At 35.9% G+C, this 17,259-nt stretch overlaps 1 protein-coding gene across 5 annotated transcripts in view; it reads left to right on the top strand.

Moving 5' to 3' along the window:
* LOC134530282 (C-Maf-inducing protein-like) overlaps positions 1-17,259 on the top strand; it is a 344,834-nt gene that overhangs the window by 192,381 nt on the left and 135,194 nt on the right. For all 5 annotated transcript variants that reach the window (XM_063364992.1, XM_063364991.1, XM_063364990.1 and 2 more), the window contains exon 4: positions 15,719-15,790. In XM_063364992.1, coding sequence (XP_063221062.1) covers positions 15,719-15,790 — 72 coding nt within the window. The remainder of the gene's footprint in view (positions 1-15,718; positions 15,791-17,259) is intronic.

Raw genomic sequence — 17,259 nt, 5'->3', positions numbered from 1 at the left:
TGCAATTTTCCCTCAATTTTGAGTTTCAGATATAGTTTTTTTTTTCAAGAAATTTTTCTAACAGTTTTTCCAATTTTTTTTTATTTTATCCACTAGCTAAAGATTCAGCACCTTTTTTTCCTCAATTTCTTCCAGGTAAAAATCCTTAAACTGTAAGTTTTGCCCTCTATCGAAATATGTTTTTGATATATCATCTGTCAAACTTAGCCATATTTTCCGTGTTTTATTTAATGATTTACTGACCTTGGCATAGTTTGGAGTATTTGTAACTGCTTGGGGTAGATTTGCAGGTTGGTGTTCGAGTAGAATTTGAAAAAATCTGCCCATCAGGTGTAGCATATGGTGTTTGATTTCCCATTTGCTGTTGGTGTCACAGCAAAATCAAACCTCAATTTGTCCATGTTTTGTGAAATATTTGCAGAAAATTTTGTTTTATAATAATGTTTCACTCTTGGTTAATTGGTAAAATGAAACAAAGACGTAATTGTGTTTCTCTATTTAACGAAATAAACAACATTTAAAGCCCTTATTTCAGGTTTTTTCTTCATATTTTTACAAATATAGATAATATTCTCTTCAAGAAAGTATATTGTTCACAATAATCATAATCCATTCTCACTTTTCATTTAATTAAATGTCACAATATTTAGTAGGCTTTGTTTGTATCGCGCCAAAGACAAACTGAAAGAAAAGAGTTCGCACATTGTAAAGAAAATCATTTTGCTCATGTGCGAACTCTTTCTTGTGAAATTATATAAATTGACAAAAATCTTATTTTGCAAATTGAATAATGGAATAATCTTATCAAATTAGTGTATTTTCATCGGTCCTCGATAAATCTACAAAGTTTGAATGAAATCTGGCCGTTTAAAGTGGGTCAAAATCGCACCCAAAGGATTCGGTTACAAACATACAAATATACAAACAAACAAACATACAGGTGAAGCTAATATAAAGCGTGTAAAAAAGCTTGGCATCCAATATAACTCGGTCTTAAAAGAGGACACCACGTTTAATGTCATTACTTACTAGATAATTCTGATTAATTGAATTAGTTTTTAAAGGTTATACAGTAAATGCTATCGTAATTCAGAGACGTTTGTTAACTTGAAAATCAGATCTGGACAGCTTAAATATCCTGCTGAATAGTTTCACAAACATATTTCCCAATTATATTTTTTTCATCAGCATTTTTTCTTGATGAATTCTGATTACAGTTTGAATAATATTTATTAAATATTAAAGAGTATTTGAGATAAACTACTACTTTGCGGAACACCTAATACCATGAAATAGCATTTGCAAATTTGACTAAAAAGCGTATATTTGTAAGATAATTAAAACAAATATATACCACGCATTGCTTGACGAGGCCTAAAATTTATAATTTTTTAATCATAAGATTGTGCTGGAAAGTATCAAAGGCTTTTCTCATGTTGAAATAAATAGAATATTTTATTTATGTCTGGAAGTTATATTGGTACATATAATACGTGTTTGTTAAAGACGATCATTTTGATTGAAAACGATATGGTTTATCAAAAATTATATTCATGTGCTTATAAATATTTTTTTTTCGTCGAAAACGTCTAAAATACTACATAACAAAGGTATTGGTCAATAGTTTGTGACTAAAATTTAAATATCAATAATTCTTTAAGAAAATATATACCAATAAATGGTTGAACATACAACATCGATTTACAAACACTTACTGACTGATACACACTTATTTAAAATATTTTACATACAAAAGCAAAAAAAAAATAATTAATATTTAAATATTTGTTTCAGCTTGATTTATAACATGGTGGAATGACAATGCTACAATTACTAAAAACTAAGAAAAAATAGTTTTGCGAAACTCCGCGACCCCGGAGAAACCCCCGGAATGGCCACCGCATGGGAGCCCTAAGAAAAGAAACGGGCTCCCCATTTGGAAGCCACCCACCGTCTCTTTGGTAGCCTGACTTATTGCAAGGGACTGTATTCATACCAGAAAAATGCCGCAATTTTGTCTGAGCAATCCGCCTTGGAGGAGCCGGGGCGCGAAACTGGGTCCTACAAGTCACAAGGCAGGCGCTCTACCACAGAACCAGAGTGGTAGAGCGAATACTCGCAGTCTTCTTAATACTGACATGATGTTATTCCACGAGTTTACTGTAGTTTCGTGTGTCCGTAATATGTGCAGTAACATCTAACCTCGGTAATGAACAAATTTATGTGTTCTTATGTTGTTCGTTCAGCATTAATTATGTAATTTCATAACAGTGAAATATAATTTGTAAAACTGGTCTGGTAATTTTTTAGTTGATTTCCTTCAAACAAACGTATAGTCCCGTGTACAATAATTATATAGAAATATAGACTAGTAAAAAAATATGTAAGAGGTTACACTGTCGATGGTAAAGATATTGTGAAATAAATGTAAGATTTTAAATGAGTGTGTTTAGTTAAAATATGTGTGTGCTTACAAGCTTGAATTTATTGTATAAACATTTTACTTGTTTGGTTTTAAAGCCACAGAAAAGTTAACTTTTGGTTTTATTTTGTTTTACCGTGCTTAATATGCACAGCTAATACTGGAATACTATTCAAACAACTGTTTGCAAATAAATTTAAATATTGGAGCTACTGGGGTAACACTATTTTGTAGTGATACAGTTATTTTCATGTAAATTTACAAAGAAAATTTACGGTGCACAACGGCAAACAGAATAACTCAACGATGAAACTTAACAGATACAAATTGAAAAAGAAAACAACGGCTATACAGAGACGCACGGGTGAACCCAGCTATGTGAATAAACAGTGACGACAGCATAGACGAACACTGTAAGTAATAGTTGAGTGAAAAAAAACAGATATTTTGAAAACCACAATGATGATAGCGCAGACTAACACAGTATTGATTCCTAAGAGAACAGTTGCGACGTTTCGTGAAAGAGATCTTTACCCTTCTTAAGGCACAAACAGACTGAGGTTTGTCATGACATACAGTTAAACGCCTTAAACGAGAAATGGCGTATGTCCGAAACTACATCTTGAATTAATTTACCTAGTATTTAAAATGTTGAAAAAAAAAACACTCGGGCGAACAAACATAAAATACAAAAATACCAAATGGTTTTTTTAAATAAAATATAAAATCCAAAGATATAAATATATTTAAAAAATAAAAATAAGATTTTCAAAAGGGCATAAGTACAAAATGCAAAATATCAAAAAATTCCCATCAACGCAAACTTGAATTTCCAAAAAGGAAAACATTAAAACCGTTTTTTGTTTAGAGCTAAACTTTTTGAGATATAAGTTTTTTTAGTAATTATAAGCATAGTTATCTGTAAGGCGCCTAAGGCATTCATTAAAACATCATGAACATAACCAACATTTTAATTTAATAATTAAGGCCTGTTACACTTACGTAGCTGTAGCGTGTTTAAAATATTATTCTATTGTTACTCTTCCATTTTCTATTTTATATACATCTCTATGGATTAGGCTAATATTTGTGATTCGTGATACGCTTGTCTTCAATGTGTACATATATCTTTGGCGTTAGAGTCAAAAAAGTCAGTGATGAGCGTTACTATTTATAGAATGGGTTTTACGAAATAAATAGTCCAGTACCACTTTTAATATCTTGGAGGCCTTCGACTAAGAAGAATTAACTGGATTATCGAATTGAAATCTTTGCTAAGATCCCGTCTACCTGGGCATACATACGGTGTGCATAGATTCAGAAAAGAAAAAAAAACACTTCATTTCACACATGCTAAAGATATCCGAGTGGTGTCTGTTTATGAAAAGTATTTAAGAATATGCTGAGGGCGGATGAGTAGTTCTGTTCCTGCATTTTGTTTTTTAACTGTACTTTTTTAAAAGTGTATATGGTTAAAACGTGAGTGTTTTCAGAAAAGTTTTTAGGCATGAAACGTCCCGGTAGAGATTCTCGAAAGCACTCAAGTGACTTGCATTAGGCATTCACCTTTATCCTAATTTCCCCGCCATAATATGTTATGGTTAATGCTCAGATCTCATAGTTTCTCCATGCCATAGAGGTAATATGGGTAGAGAGAGCGTGACGTCACAAATGCGTGTTCAACATGGTTGGCTCGGAAAACACGTGACTTAAGGACGATTGCTGCTGAAAAAATCCTCATAGTGGCCTACAATAATGCATCCCTCCCCCCTCTTCCCACACAAATCCAAAATTTAAAATGTTTAGCTGTCTTTTCTCTAGCAAAATCACTACTTTAATTTATGTGTGTAAGTAATGGACTTCTATAAGTGAAGTGTTTCCTAAGATGTTAGTGTGACAGAGTTTTATTTAACTCAATGAAAAATATGTAAACAAAACTTAACCCACCAACCCCCCCCCCCCTTTTTCATGAAAAATTGGACCCCCCTCCCATTTCACAAAACTGGACCCCCCTCTTCACAAAATCCTGGCTACAGCCCTGCCATGCATTTTGATATATAGATTTTTTGGGAGTACTACAGTATTTTATGGGGCAACAAGCATTGAAATGAAATAATACAATCTTTTTAAAATTGTTATAAAGTGTGTAAGAATCAGATTCAAACATTAAAGGCTCCCAGGATTTTGACTAAAGAAAATTATAGTAGTTTAAGAGAGCTGTCATATATTTGTTGATATCTAACTTTTGTTATAGACTTATTTACATTACGTACTTAAATTATAATTAATGCTCAAAACCTGTGGATCATGTTCAGACTGACAATTTAAAATAGCTCCTGTACTAAATGAATGATAATTTTTAGTTATTCTTAAATATATTACCAATAGCTGTTGCTGTTGAGAATGTTATTCTATTTGGAAAATCTACCACATTGATCATACTGTACGCTAAGAAAAGAAAATTTAGCAATTTTTTGTGAGTACTTTCCACCATATAATTCAAATTAATTCACCTCACAAAATAAAATCAAAGTTAACTGAAAAGAAAAAAAAAATATTACATCTATTTGCCAGTAACCCTGCTAGGTGCTCCCTGCTATCCCTCACAGAGAGATGGGTGACAGCACCTCTAACATTTTGATTAATTAAATTAAGAGTAATATTATTTAACTTATCTTAGGAACTATTTATTTTACTCGTAATTTCAAAATTATAATCAAAAGTGGTTTCTATTTGATTTTTTTTTGTAGAATCAACCCAGCTACTCACTAACCTATTTAAAAGTTATAGTATTTTTTGTATAGTATGTATTACAATTTAAAAACAAAGAACACATGTACGTTTAAAAGTTTTTTGGAACAATAGTTAAATTATCATTAAAATAAAGAGGAACATCATCTTCCTTCTTAAGTAACTGTTTAACTACTTTGCTGAATTTTTCACTCAAGTCTTTTCCAGCCTTATTTAGATAAAAACCATGTTTGGTAAATTATTTTCTCTGAATAGCACATCTTACACTCCCAAAGGTATAAATACTCTCATTTGATGATCAGCTAACGCCTACAGAATCGTTACGTTCATGCTTTTGTAATTACGAATCTGAAACAAACTTTGAATTCCCGCCCAAATTATCCTTAAGTCACGTGATAGGTGTTGACCACACAGTTATACATGTCATGGTATAGCCAACGCTCCCTCTACCTATTATACCTCTATGCTCCATGCATGACGAGAAGACTGCGCGCCAGTTCAGAGCCTTGCGCTTAGAGGCAGTACCGCGCTAGAAGCACCAGCGGGCGTCGCTCTGTCATGCTGACTCGCTAACACGCTACAGCCATGACTTTTTCTGGGCTTCTGGCTCCTGCGTGACACAGGATGCATATTCATGGAGAATACATCGTGTTATTCCTCACCCCCTTCTCACTCAAGAAGTGCAGTCGTAAGTCCAGTACTTTTTTGTTTTGTTTAGGGATTTCTGACTTGTTTGTATGCAAAAAGCATTCTTCGCAGGCTTCCAAGCTATAAATAAAGCATGCACCAAAAAATCGCAAAGTGCTTCTATAAATTTTGGCAGAAAACATCAACATTTTTCTCCCCTTCAACTCAAACTTCCCCCCCCCCCCCCCCGGTTCTACCGGCCGAAGATAAATCCTAGCCTCGCCGCAGGAGTGACATAATTATTATATCTGTATGAAAAATTATTTTTACTTACTTTCAATGTCAGAATTATTTAAAAAAAAAAAGTTTGAGACGTTAGACACCAAAATAAAGCTACGCAAATTTTCATCGGACATTTTCAGGCATTTGAGAACAATATCTCTCTAGATTAAATGGAGTGACTAGAGAGATATTGAGAAGGGAAAAAACCTACATGTAACAGGTACATGAAACTGATATTAAGTATACACTACCTTTCCAGTAAAGCGCACGATGGTAGTTTTATTTATTTTTAAGACTCCTGTCTTATTTATTTCCTGCACTTCATCTCGCTGGGCAGGTAAGCGCTCGGCTTGGAGAATGTATCTGCTGGCAGTGCTTACAGCCGCTAGGGTCCATGCTCGTGAACGCTATTGGCGAATCGATTTCCTGCACTGCGGAAACCACGCGTTTCGATGTTTTATTTATTTCAAGCATAGTTTTTCCCTCTCCCCTGGCTCTGTGTCTTTTTGCACATGCGCATTTCTCCCCCCCCCCCCCCTACCTCCCGCGGGCAAAGCTGTGATTCGCTCGTGGACGGTTGCGCGGAGGTCAATCAACCCTTCAGCCAATCAGGAATTTCGCGCGGCTTTCCGGCTCGACAGTAAAGTTTACGCAAATCATGTGGTTAGGTGTCTTCTGTGACCCTTGGGTATGCACAGATGCTTAGAGCTACAGCGACTGCAAGATCAGTGGTGGATTCAGAAATTTATTTTGGGAGGGAATTTTATAATAAGAAGATTTTTTGTAAAAAAAAAAAAAAAAGAACTTACGTTAACAACAGTTACATTATCATTCTCACCACGCATGATTGCCTTTGTGGTTTGTGATTCCAGGTGTTGCAACAGCTCACCTTGCATCGCCCAAAATATAATACTGCTTTCACCGAGATATCGCACTTTTTTGACGTTACAACGTCTAATAAATCGATGAACGCCGGCGGAAGGCAAGAAAAAGTGTCCCGTTACGCACATTGTTCCGTTACGCTGTGTTCCGCTACGCTGTCGGCGAGTGCAGTAATAATAGGTTCTTACAATTAACTAAAAAACTATGGTGATTCATATAATTGATGATAGATATTTGAATACAATTTATTTATATGAAAACTTGTTTTAAAATTATATTTAAACTTTATAGCTAAACGCCAGTTTTTAAAATTAATTACAAGTCATCTACACGTGAACTGTTTCGTCGACTGTTTATAAAGTGAAGTGAAAAGTTAATGTGGTTTTCATTGCTTATTACAACAACAATTACGGCAATAAAGGTTAATTATTCTTGCATTTTAAAATATGATGACTAGTATAATTTCAAGTATTTATTCTTTTATTAATAAAATAAAAATATTCAATTTTATTCATAAAAGTATGCAATTAATTTATCAATGTTTTGTTATGACGTTGTCACGTTAAACTATCGTCCGTAAACCGACTTTACAGACAACCAAATTTTTTTTCATAGTTTCAAGGGGTAGGTATATTCCCCCTATTCCCCCCACCACCACGTCAACTGACACGGTGTTCATACTTTTGAGTGATGGTGGGTAGTTGGGATCAAACCCAAGTCACCATCATTACTACTTGACTTTTTTTTAAAAAAAATTCAGGTTTTCAAAAGGATTTATATCCACATTCCAGGCGTTCGGGACTATCGATAAGGATTGGCTGAAAAAAATAAGGGAGAAGCGTTTATGTGTTAATTTACCCTGTTAGTTGGTCGGAAATTACAGGTCATATTGCTTACATCATTTATTCGAAACTTTACAAGTTATGCGATGCGCGCGGGTCAAATTTAACTGTTATTGCTGGTAACTTTTACAGTCTTAAGATTTCTCTTTTTAATGTCAGGTTTAAGAAAGGAGAAGGGGCTACGAAAAAGAAAAAAAAAGTGCAAGTTTCTATCGACGGTCCTGCATGTGAACAATTTATTATTGTATAGCTATACCCGTTTACCCTTGTAGCAACCTGTTATTAATAAATTCCTAATTGAGTATATATATATATATATATATATATATATATATATATATATACCAACAGTTTGTTTTCCGTGCACTATTTTTATCAACAAAACGTGAAAATTTCATAGTTGAAGTATCTTATCTTTCTTCTCGTAACGATGGTGGTTGTGGTATTTATTGCTGCGCCGTTTTTAGGCTTAAGTTAGGCATACTTTCAGGTCAGTGCGCTCCGTTTCAAAAACATCCGTTTTTCCTCACTCGCTTTGCAGTCATGTAGGAGAACCTGGCTACACATGGAGATAAGATGTTAGGAAGTTGGTGTGTGCAATATATACCATGTTAATAATTAAATTGTAAATGGGAATGATCCTCGCACCTCTTTCCCATATTTGGATAGCGAATTTTTTTTAAATTTTAATTGATTTTAAGGCTGATTCCTTGCTGATGTGTTCTTCACATATTTGTTTACCATCACTTATTCATGATGGAATGTTTATTATCCTTTCTACAGATTTTTTTTTCAATAATGAAACTTCTAGTATAGGCCTTTATTTGCTTGGCTAGTCAGAGTGACTTCAACTTTAAGTACATATAGCCTCTCCATAGAACAATATCTCTATGGGGTGACACCCGGCGACATATTTGTTCCTCCATGGCGGCCGGTCAGGGAGCAGGAGAAACTGGAGCATCTCTCATCTGCAGCTTCTGTCGACCACCCCCCTCCCGAGCCAACGACCCCTCCGCAGGGCGTATCGCGGCCACGGGGAGGAAGGAGATGAAAAGAAACGAGGGTGATGGAAGTGGAGGAGGGTGTGAGAATCCGGGTGAGGCGGAAGTCTTGGCGAAGCCATTTCCGTCGACACTTCCGAGCAATCTGGCTCGCACTCGCTAACGAGGTTAAGTTCGGCGCCTCTGATGACGTCTCGCCTCCAGCGAGGAAGGGGAAATGATTGTGCGCGGAAGGGAGAGGTGGCTGGAAGCTGGGGAAAATAGTGGGTATGATACATCCTGGGGAGGGTGAGAGGGTGAAGTCAGGGAAAGACGACCAGTGAAGTGTCGGAACCATTCTGAAGGGGTATTCTTGGTCTTATAATACAAATTAAGGCCCAGTCTCACATTACCTTGTTTAATCATGAATAGATTAACAGGACGTACGAACACAGTCGACTAACAACGACGAGAAAGACACAGTGCAGCAAACATACGAACACAATGATGAGACCAAACAGGTTATTATGGACGACACCGACGAACACATTCAACAACTGTTTTGTCATAGGAAAACTACTGTGTTCCTCGGTACTGTCGTCGTTGTGTGTTTCGGTTCATTGTTGGGTCCAACTGTTCGACATCCGCTGACTTTGGCTCGTACTCTGTGGGTTTACGTTTTTATTTTATATTTCCTGTTTTTGTATTCTTGAGTTTATTCCATGACAAACAGTGAAAATATCAATTATGTGTGTCCAAATAAATATTTTTAATTCCGATAGGCACGATGCGGTAAAGTGAGAGCAGTATTATTTAACACATAAAAAAAGATTGGTTGTCTGTAAAGTCGGTTTACGGACGATAGTTTAACGTGACAACGTCATAACAAAACATTGATGAAATGATTGCATACTTTTATTAATAAAATTGAATCATTTTTATTGAATTATCACTATTTTGTATGGATACAAAGAAGGAGTGAAATGAAATCTACAATTTAATTGATAAATTTACTTTTATTTGCACTCATTAATTCAAATATGTTTATTACTTTAACGAATAAATTTGTTTAACTATAACTTTTACACATGTTTGCTATTTAACTTCTTCCAATCTGTGTTATTCTGTTAAGGATAGGACGATGATAGGAAAAGTAGGAAACTAATGGGAGTGTTTCAAGTTTAATGTGCCTCGAAAAAGTCAAATCGATGGTTGTTCCAATCGAGTGGAAGAGAGATAGATGCGGCGCAAGCGTACAATGAGCGTAACGGGACACGTCGTAACGGGACAATCTGCGTAACGGGACGATGAGTTCATTTTTTTTTCGTGCGTGCAGCCGGCGTTCATCGATTCATTAGACGTTGTCACGTCAAAAATTCTCAAATATGTTCCGTCGTGCCGTGGATGCGTTTAGGCCCAGCGCAAGCCTACCTTCGGGACGTGATCATCCCGTCCGGTGACGAGACTTGAACGCCTGGGGCATTGAGCGCCTCGGTGAGGCCGACCTGTGTGGTGTTCCTCCTCGATGCACGGCGGCTTCCTGTGCCGTGGGCTCGGGTTCCAGTCTCATACGAGCACTTCATGGCTTCCCCAAATCATCTAGGCAAAAGGGGCTCTATGTTCGAGCACAGGAATACAGTAGCACATCACGCGAGTGTAGCAAGACAGACTTTCGCACATCACTCTTTTTCTATCATTTGTAACGATCTTTTTTTTTTTTTTTAAATTGTGTAAGCAGATTAGAAGTATATATTACAATTATTAGATTTGAGATGATTATATTACAGGTAATTAAAACACTTGTAATTAATTATTCCATAACACTAATGTTATCAGATGATTCTTTTTCCTCTGGAATTTGAAGATCAATGGGTTGAGATACAACGTTGGTAACATTCCTCATTACTAGCATAACCATTATCATTGTAGAACTTGCATGGGCACTGTTTATTGAATTCCGTGCTTTCTTAGAATTCATGGATGAAAATTTTGTATCCGTCATAAATTCTCAGAAATCGACCACATAGTCAATGAAAAATCAAATGAGAACCGCATGTCACTCTTTTAATAATAAGTCATTAAAATGGGTATTGTATTTTTGGAAATGAACAAATATCAAGACAAACATTTATAAAATACTTTCTTTTCTTTTTTTATTTTAGAAAAAAATGCCTTGCTTCTCAACTGGGCCAGTGTTCGATTCCTGGCGAGGTGGTGGAACCCGGATTTTTCGCAAATTAGAAACATGGCTGACGTTTCCACGCGCCGGTTTGTTCTCTCGGGACACTCCCGTTTCCTTCTCACCCATTCCTTCTTCCATCAAGGGTGATCCATGAGCTTCCGTTCACCTTGTCAAGGTCTCTGATGACGATAAGTTGTTGCTCAAACCATTTCAATCTCTTCCAGCCGCCACAATGTCTCCTTCCTTTGTTTGCCGCCGCCGGATGCGGAAGGGAAGCGCCGTGAGCCCCGCTGGCAGCTGTCCTCTCGCCAATGCAAATGGACGTCGTTCATCGCGGGGTCCGACGAGCGCCGGCATCTTTTCCGACGCCTGTCCCACGAAGCGAAGGGAGATTCGCCGACGCGGAAAAAAAATATTATTTACGTCCCTTTCGTTTGCCTTCGCCCCGAATGTAGGGCGCTTCGGCCCCCGGGCGGAAGAGTGTCGGCGTCCGCGCGCACGCCTCTTGCGCCTGTCGCCTGCCGCCATGTTGGATTTACGTCTTGGCTCTCGGTATACCGCACTTGGAGGGAGTAATTTCGTGAATGGACCGGAAGTCGCGTGAAACGGAAGTGTGTAACAACGGTGCTGTCAACTGTGGCAGATGGCGCGAAACCAAGTTCACAAACCCAAAGAGAAACTTTATAGTATTAACTGTTAAATGAATTTTAACAAGATGGGCAATATTTAAATAAAATTCCTTTGTCGAAAATCAGGTCCAAAACCGGTTTTTTTTTTGTATTTTTTCAAGGCTTTTTCACCTGACCGGAGCCGTTTCATTATATAGTTTAACATTTCGGTCTGCTAATAAAATGAGTCGATAATCGACGTGGCTGCTCCGGCAACGAATTATTAAACTACGTGTCATTCGCGTCAAGAAATGTAGTTGACAACACTATTTGCGTATATTTATCACGACGGGCATTATTTTAAGGAATTCTTAATTAAATTCCGTGTCCGAGTTTCGTATTATAATAAGTGTATTCACAACATGGACAACATGGATTCTGCTGTTATCGAGGTTAGAAGTTACACATCTCTCGCGAGTACTGAAAGATTCGCTCGCATTTGATTTTTATTTATTTCGATATTTTAAGAAGAATTACTTCAAAAATTTATTTATATAGAAGGTATTTTTTATGCACTATCCAACGGTGTAATTCCAAAAAATTAACCTTTAGTGAGTGACAGAGACATTATTAGCTAAAAAAAAAAAAAATTATAATAGAAGCCTGAATATCTGTAAAAATAACAGACGATTTGTACCGTCTATGTGGCCGACAAAAGTTTGCAACAAACTATAATTTTCATTGCCTATTCAGTAAAATGTCCACAGGAATTGCCTTGAAAACAGAAATGTCATAAAACACTTATGCAAAAGTAATTACTTAAGAATTTGAGAGATAAACAATTTATCATAATAAAGTATCACTTTTATTTTAAAAAAGCAATTAAATTATAAGCAGTCATGGAACTCAATAAACAGTTTCCATGCGTCCTACAGTGATAATGATTATTCTAGTGATGAGGAATATGTTCCCAACGTTGTATCTCGATCATGGGCCTATCTGGCGGGGGGGATGGGGGGGGGGGGACATGTCCCCTCCAAAAATTCCTTGGGGAGGGGACAAAGGGACGGGATACAGAGACAAATTTATATGCTGTTTCGATTCATTACAAGTTTATATTCTGTTTGAGGTAAACTTTGAACACTGCATCAGTACCTTACAGAAGCGACAAGGCATGGTTTTTATCCAACTTGTTTTCTCTTTGGAATTTCATGGTTTCGTGGCATGTTTATACACAATTCTTAATTCAACATTACATTATAATCATTACATTGTTACTATTATTATCATTACATTACATACAATACATTCTATTTGGATATTTTTACTTCTATTCACCAAATATATTTACACCCCATGTCCCCCCTCCCCCTAAACTTACTTACCAGAGAGGCCCATGATCTCAACCCATTGAGCTTCAAATTCTGAAAAAGAATACAATCATTTGTAAACATCATTGTTGCGGAATAATTAATTACAAGTATCTAAATTACTTTTAATGTAAACAGTAGGTCTAATCATTGAAATTCTAATAGTTAATAACTCAAACTTGTGATCTGCTATCACGATTAAAAAAAGTAACCGTTACCTTGTGTTAATTAATCCTTGAATATGATAGAAAAGAGAAAAGTGCGGAAGTCTGTATCCTGCCACACCCTTGTATCGATATGCGTGTTCCCATCTACGTTAACCAATTATTATTATTACGTGTTATGAGGTTGATTGGGCAAGACATGGAGGTTTCAGTTATTTTATGTGAAGCGTTAAAATCATCATGGTTCCATCGTTGTACAGCAGATTGACACAGTACGATATATTGTACAGGATATATATATATATATATACACACACACACACACATATATATACACACCCACATACATACATACATACATACATACATACAGATATATGATTTTAACGCTACACATAAAATTACTGAAACCTCCATGTCTTGCCCAATCAACCTCATAACACGCCATAATAAGTGGTTTACGTGTATATATAATTTATTATTATTATTTGAGTGCCTTCCAACAGTCAGAGCCTTTAACAGGTGGGCACTTAACGAATATTACAAAAAAAATAACAATAACATACACAAAACACAATAATAACACAACAATAAACTGGGCCAACACAAACAAACGCATGACAAAAAAACACTTTAAAAATATATAATAACTAAATTTGTCAATTATAAATTAATTCATTATCAGTGAAATAACAAAAATACGTTATTTACATCAGAAATGATCTTAACTGCAAGAAAGTTAAGAATTCAAAATATCTTTCATTGAGATTTTATCTATCAGAGAGAGAGAGAGAGAGAGAGAGAGAGAGGGAGGTGGCAGCAAGGAGTTTTTAAGTATTAGTACAATAACCTCGGTGAGTTCATGTCCTGCCAGTAGGTACCGCCGTGAACACCTGCCGGCGGGGGTGGGGGGCCAGCACCCGGCGCCTCGACGCTCTCGGGCGGCGGGTGGACCACCGAGGAAGGAAGCATCTGTCTGGACCTGGTTCCTCTTGTTTCCAAACCTCGAGGATAGCGCGCCGTCGGCAGTGGCTCGCCGCCCCTGGTTCGAGGACTATGTCGCCGGCTGCCCTCGCGACACAGTTACCGTCGCGACGGACTCCTTGCAGGCGTTTTTGCTCCTCGTGACGATGGTTGTGGTTTATGGCCCTCACAAACACTCCGTATGAATCACCCTATGTGCAGGAACACATTTCAGATTTTTTTGAAGGAAAAAATAAATAAATAAAACTTTGACGAGTACACGAATGACTCTAATAATATTACCAATGCAAAAGTCGAAATATCATCCGAAGACAAAATTTTGGAAACGCGTTTCGGTAAAGTCGCGCCCAAGACGCGATGGATGTGGAAAATCGTTACGATCAAATAATATGTCTCGCCCCGCGAATTCTGTGGTAGGTACTGGCGTCTTATATGAGAAGGATTTGTTATTTGGTTAGGAAATAATTTTATTCGCGTGGCGTCCGTCGCGATTCAAGCAGCACACCGAATACCACGTACTATTTGAAGTGTTTACGGGAATCTTCCTGCTTGTGCAGCGGCCGCGGCGAAGCAGGAAGACTCGAGATATGTGAGTTTATTTTCAAAAGCGCCTTTAATGGTCAGCGATGAAAAATCTAGCGCCTACATACACACATAAAAGTAAACATTTATTTTTTTGTGTGACGGGATTGGTGCTGCCGATTCTCCTTCTAATATTACGGCACCGCTTTATGAAATCTTATTTTGAAGCATTGGCGGATTTATAGGGTGAAAACTGCTGTTAGGTTAAAGCAATCTTCTTTTATTAAAAAAAAACCTTTACAACATGCATTTGAAGGTTTTTAGTCAGTAACAGAATCAATCACCTCATAATATTTTTCTAACCGTAAAAATAACTGAAAACGTTAATTATTTTGTATTTTGTCAGTGGCACGTATGTTGTTTGTATCTCAAATTAACTAGTAGAAAGAAGTAGAATGAGATGCTCTCATAATTATGTACAAAAATCACAGTAGCACTAGTTGGAAGAAAAAAAAATCTCAGAAATTTATAATGATTCCTAATTGCTCAATTTTGTAACATAATTATAACCACTGAGAATGTTTAAAATGTGTTATTTATTATTATTTTTAAAATACATATGTACATTTAGTTTTAAAATTTAAGATTAGTACAGTTAAAGTGTGAGCGACCCATCATTGGCAATATCATTTCAGCAAGCAGATTAAATTAATCGTAAAATAATTTGTCTAAAAATAGTATGATTATAAATGTATGTCAATTCAACATATAATATTTCCTATTGAAAGCCTTTTAAAATCTTCAAAAGCAACATTTTTAAAATTATTTTATTTAATTAATTTTTATCGACTTTTCCGTAATAACATAAAGTATTTGAACCCATATGTTAGCCAGGTTTATGCGTTCATTGTCTGGTAAAAGTCATAGTAATACACACGTACTAGCTATAATACACCATACTAGATATAATTTTATTTTCTCTACATATTATATTTTTGTACGAATCTGTTTTGTACACATTATTATTACTTGTCACTGTGAGAGTTTCTGGCACGTTGGTAACGTGTTGCAGGACCTGATCTATTCTCCTGTTCTGTTACAGAAAAACATATTCAAGTTCCGGAACATCTTGAACAGGCCAACGAGGCAAGACGTCATCTTGAAGGAGATGAAGGTAGGAATCGTTCTGTTGCGTTTATAAAAATTTAAGTTAAATATTATTAAATTATTATTTTTCAGACATTTTTTCACAACACAGTTTGCTGATTTGATGACGGAGGGTGTTTATCGCATTAGGAAAAAATATATATTAATGAAGTGGTACTGTAAAAGTATCACGAACAGCGTTTACTTTTTCACTAAACGATCTATGTGTATATGTACTTTATATATATATATATATATATATATATATAATACATTTACAGAGGCACAAGGACCGGATCTGGCACTCCTAAGCAATCTTTCAACGAAGAAATATTTTTAGGTAGCCTTTTTGTCGTGCATCGGCCGTCTTTGTTTGCAGCTACTAGAATAATTTGCTAGACACTGTTTGGAAAGCAAAATATTCTCACAGACGTATTGAAAAAAAAATATTATTTACTTAATAAAACTCTAGCACTGACTGACTGTCAACGCACAGCTTAAACCAGTGGGTCTAGAAACATGAGATTTTGCATTGGAGTTTCTTGTATAACGATAGGATTTTTGAAAATCCATCCCTCAAAGGGGCAAAATAAGGGACGAAAGTTTGTATGGGACGTACGTAATTTTTTAAGTTAGAAACTTGTAATTTGGTACAAGGTTTCTAAAGAATTCGAAGTAAGTACCTAATAAAAAAAATACGTCTTGGCTGATTTAAGAGTTGATTTATCAACGGATCGACCTGAAAATAAAAGTTCGAAACACGCATAGAAAATGACAGGGAAGAAAGATATTCAGAGATATGTATGTTGAAACACACGTATGCAATAAAGTATTGAAGTATTAACTTTAAATAAACATTCTTATTCCAAAAATAATTAGACGTTTTTTTTTCTCAAATGAGGAGAAAATACTTTTGAAAAATATCAGGTATGCCTTTAATTAGAGGAAATTCACATTCCATGGTTTTTCTTCTAACTTAAAAAATATATATATTACTGAAAAGCATGTTTGTCAGTAATAGGTTCATGTATTTCTCTGTTATGCCGGTCCGGAACCCGGCAGACTATCGGCTTTTTAATTTAAATGTGTATAAATAATATTTTTTAAAAAATCGGATGGTATCCTAGATGTTACCTTTGGGAAACCCCATTGTGCACACGGCTGTTGTTTTAGATATTGGTTTAGAATGTTCCGTACACGTGTTGTTCTGTTACCGGTACTTAATTAGCGTTACTTCGTATATTATAAATCTGGTTATCTTTTTAGTGGCATTATTCTTGGGTTTTTAATCTTTCTTTTCTTTACTTCATCACATTTCCACATTTGGTATTTATTGATCACTGTACAGAATATATAAGATACATCAGTGTTAAAATTTATATGAATTCACGTGTGTCTGACTCTCGGATAAGATTTAAGAAATGCCTGTCTATCAGGAAGAGGTCTAGATTATTTGTGTATGTCACAGTTAATTAAGGAACCACGAAGCTTAGCCGT

This window comes from Bacillus rossius, chromosome 3, assembly GCF_032445375.1.
Source record: "Bacillus rossius redtenbacheri isolate Brsri chromosome 3, Brsri_v3, whole genome shotgun sequence".
NCBI lineage: Eukaryota > Metazoa > Arthropoda > Insecta > Phasmatodea > Bacillidae > Bacillus > Bacillus rossius.
The sequence above is the reverse complement of the archived record's forward strand: the minus strand, read 5'-3'. Positions and strand labels throughout refer to the sequence as shown.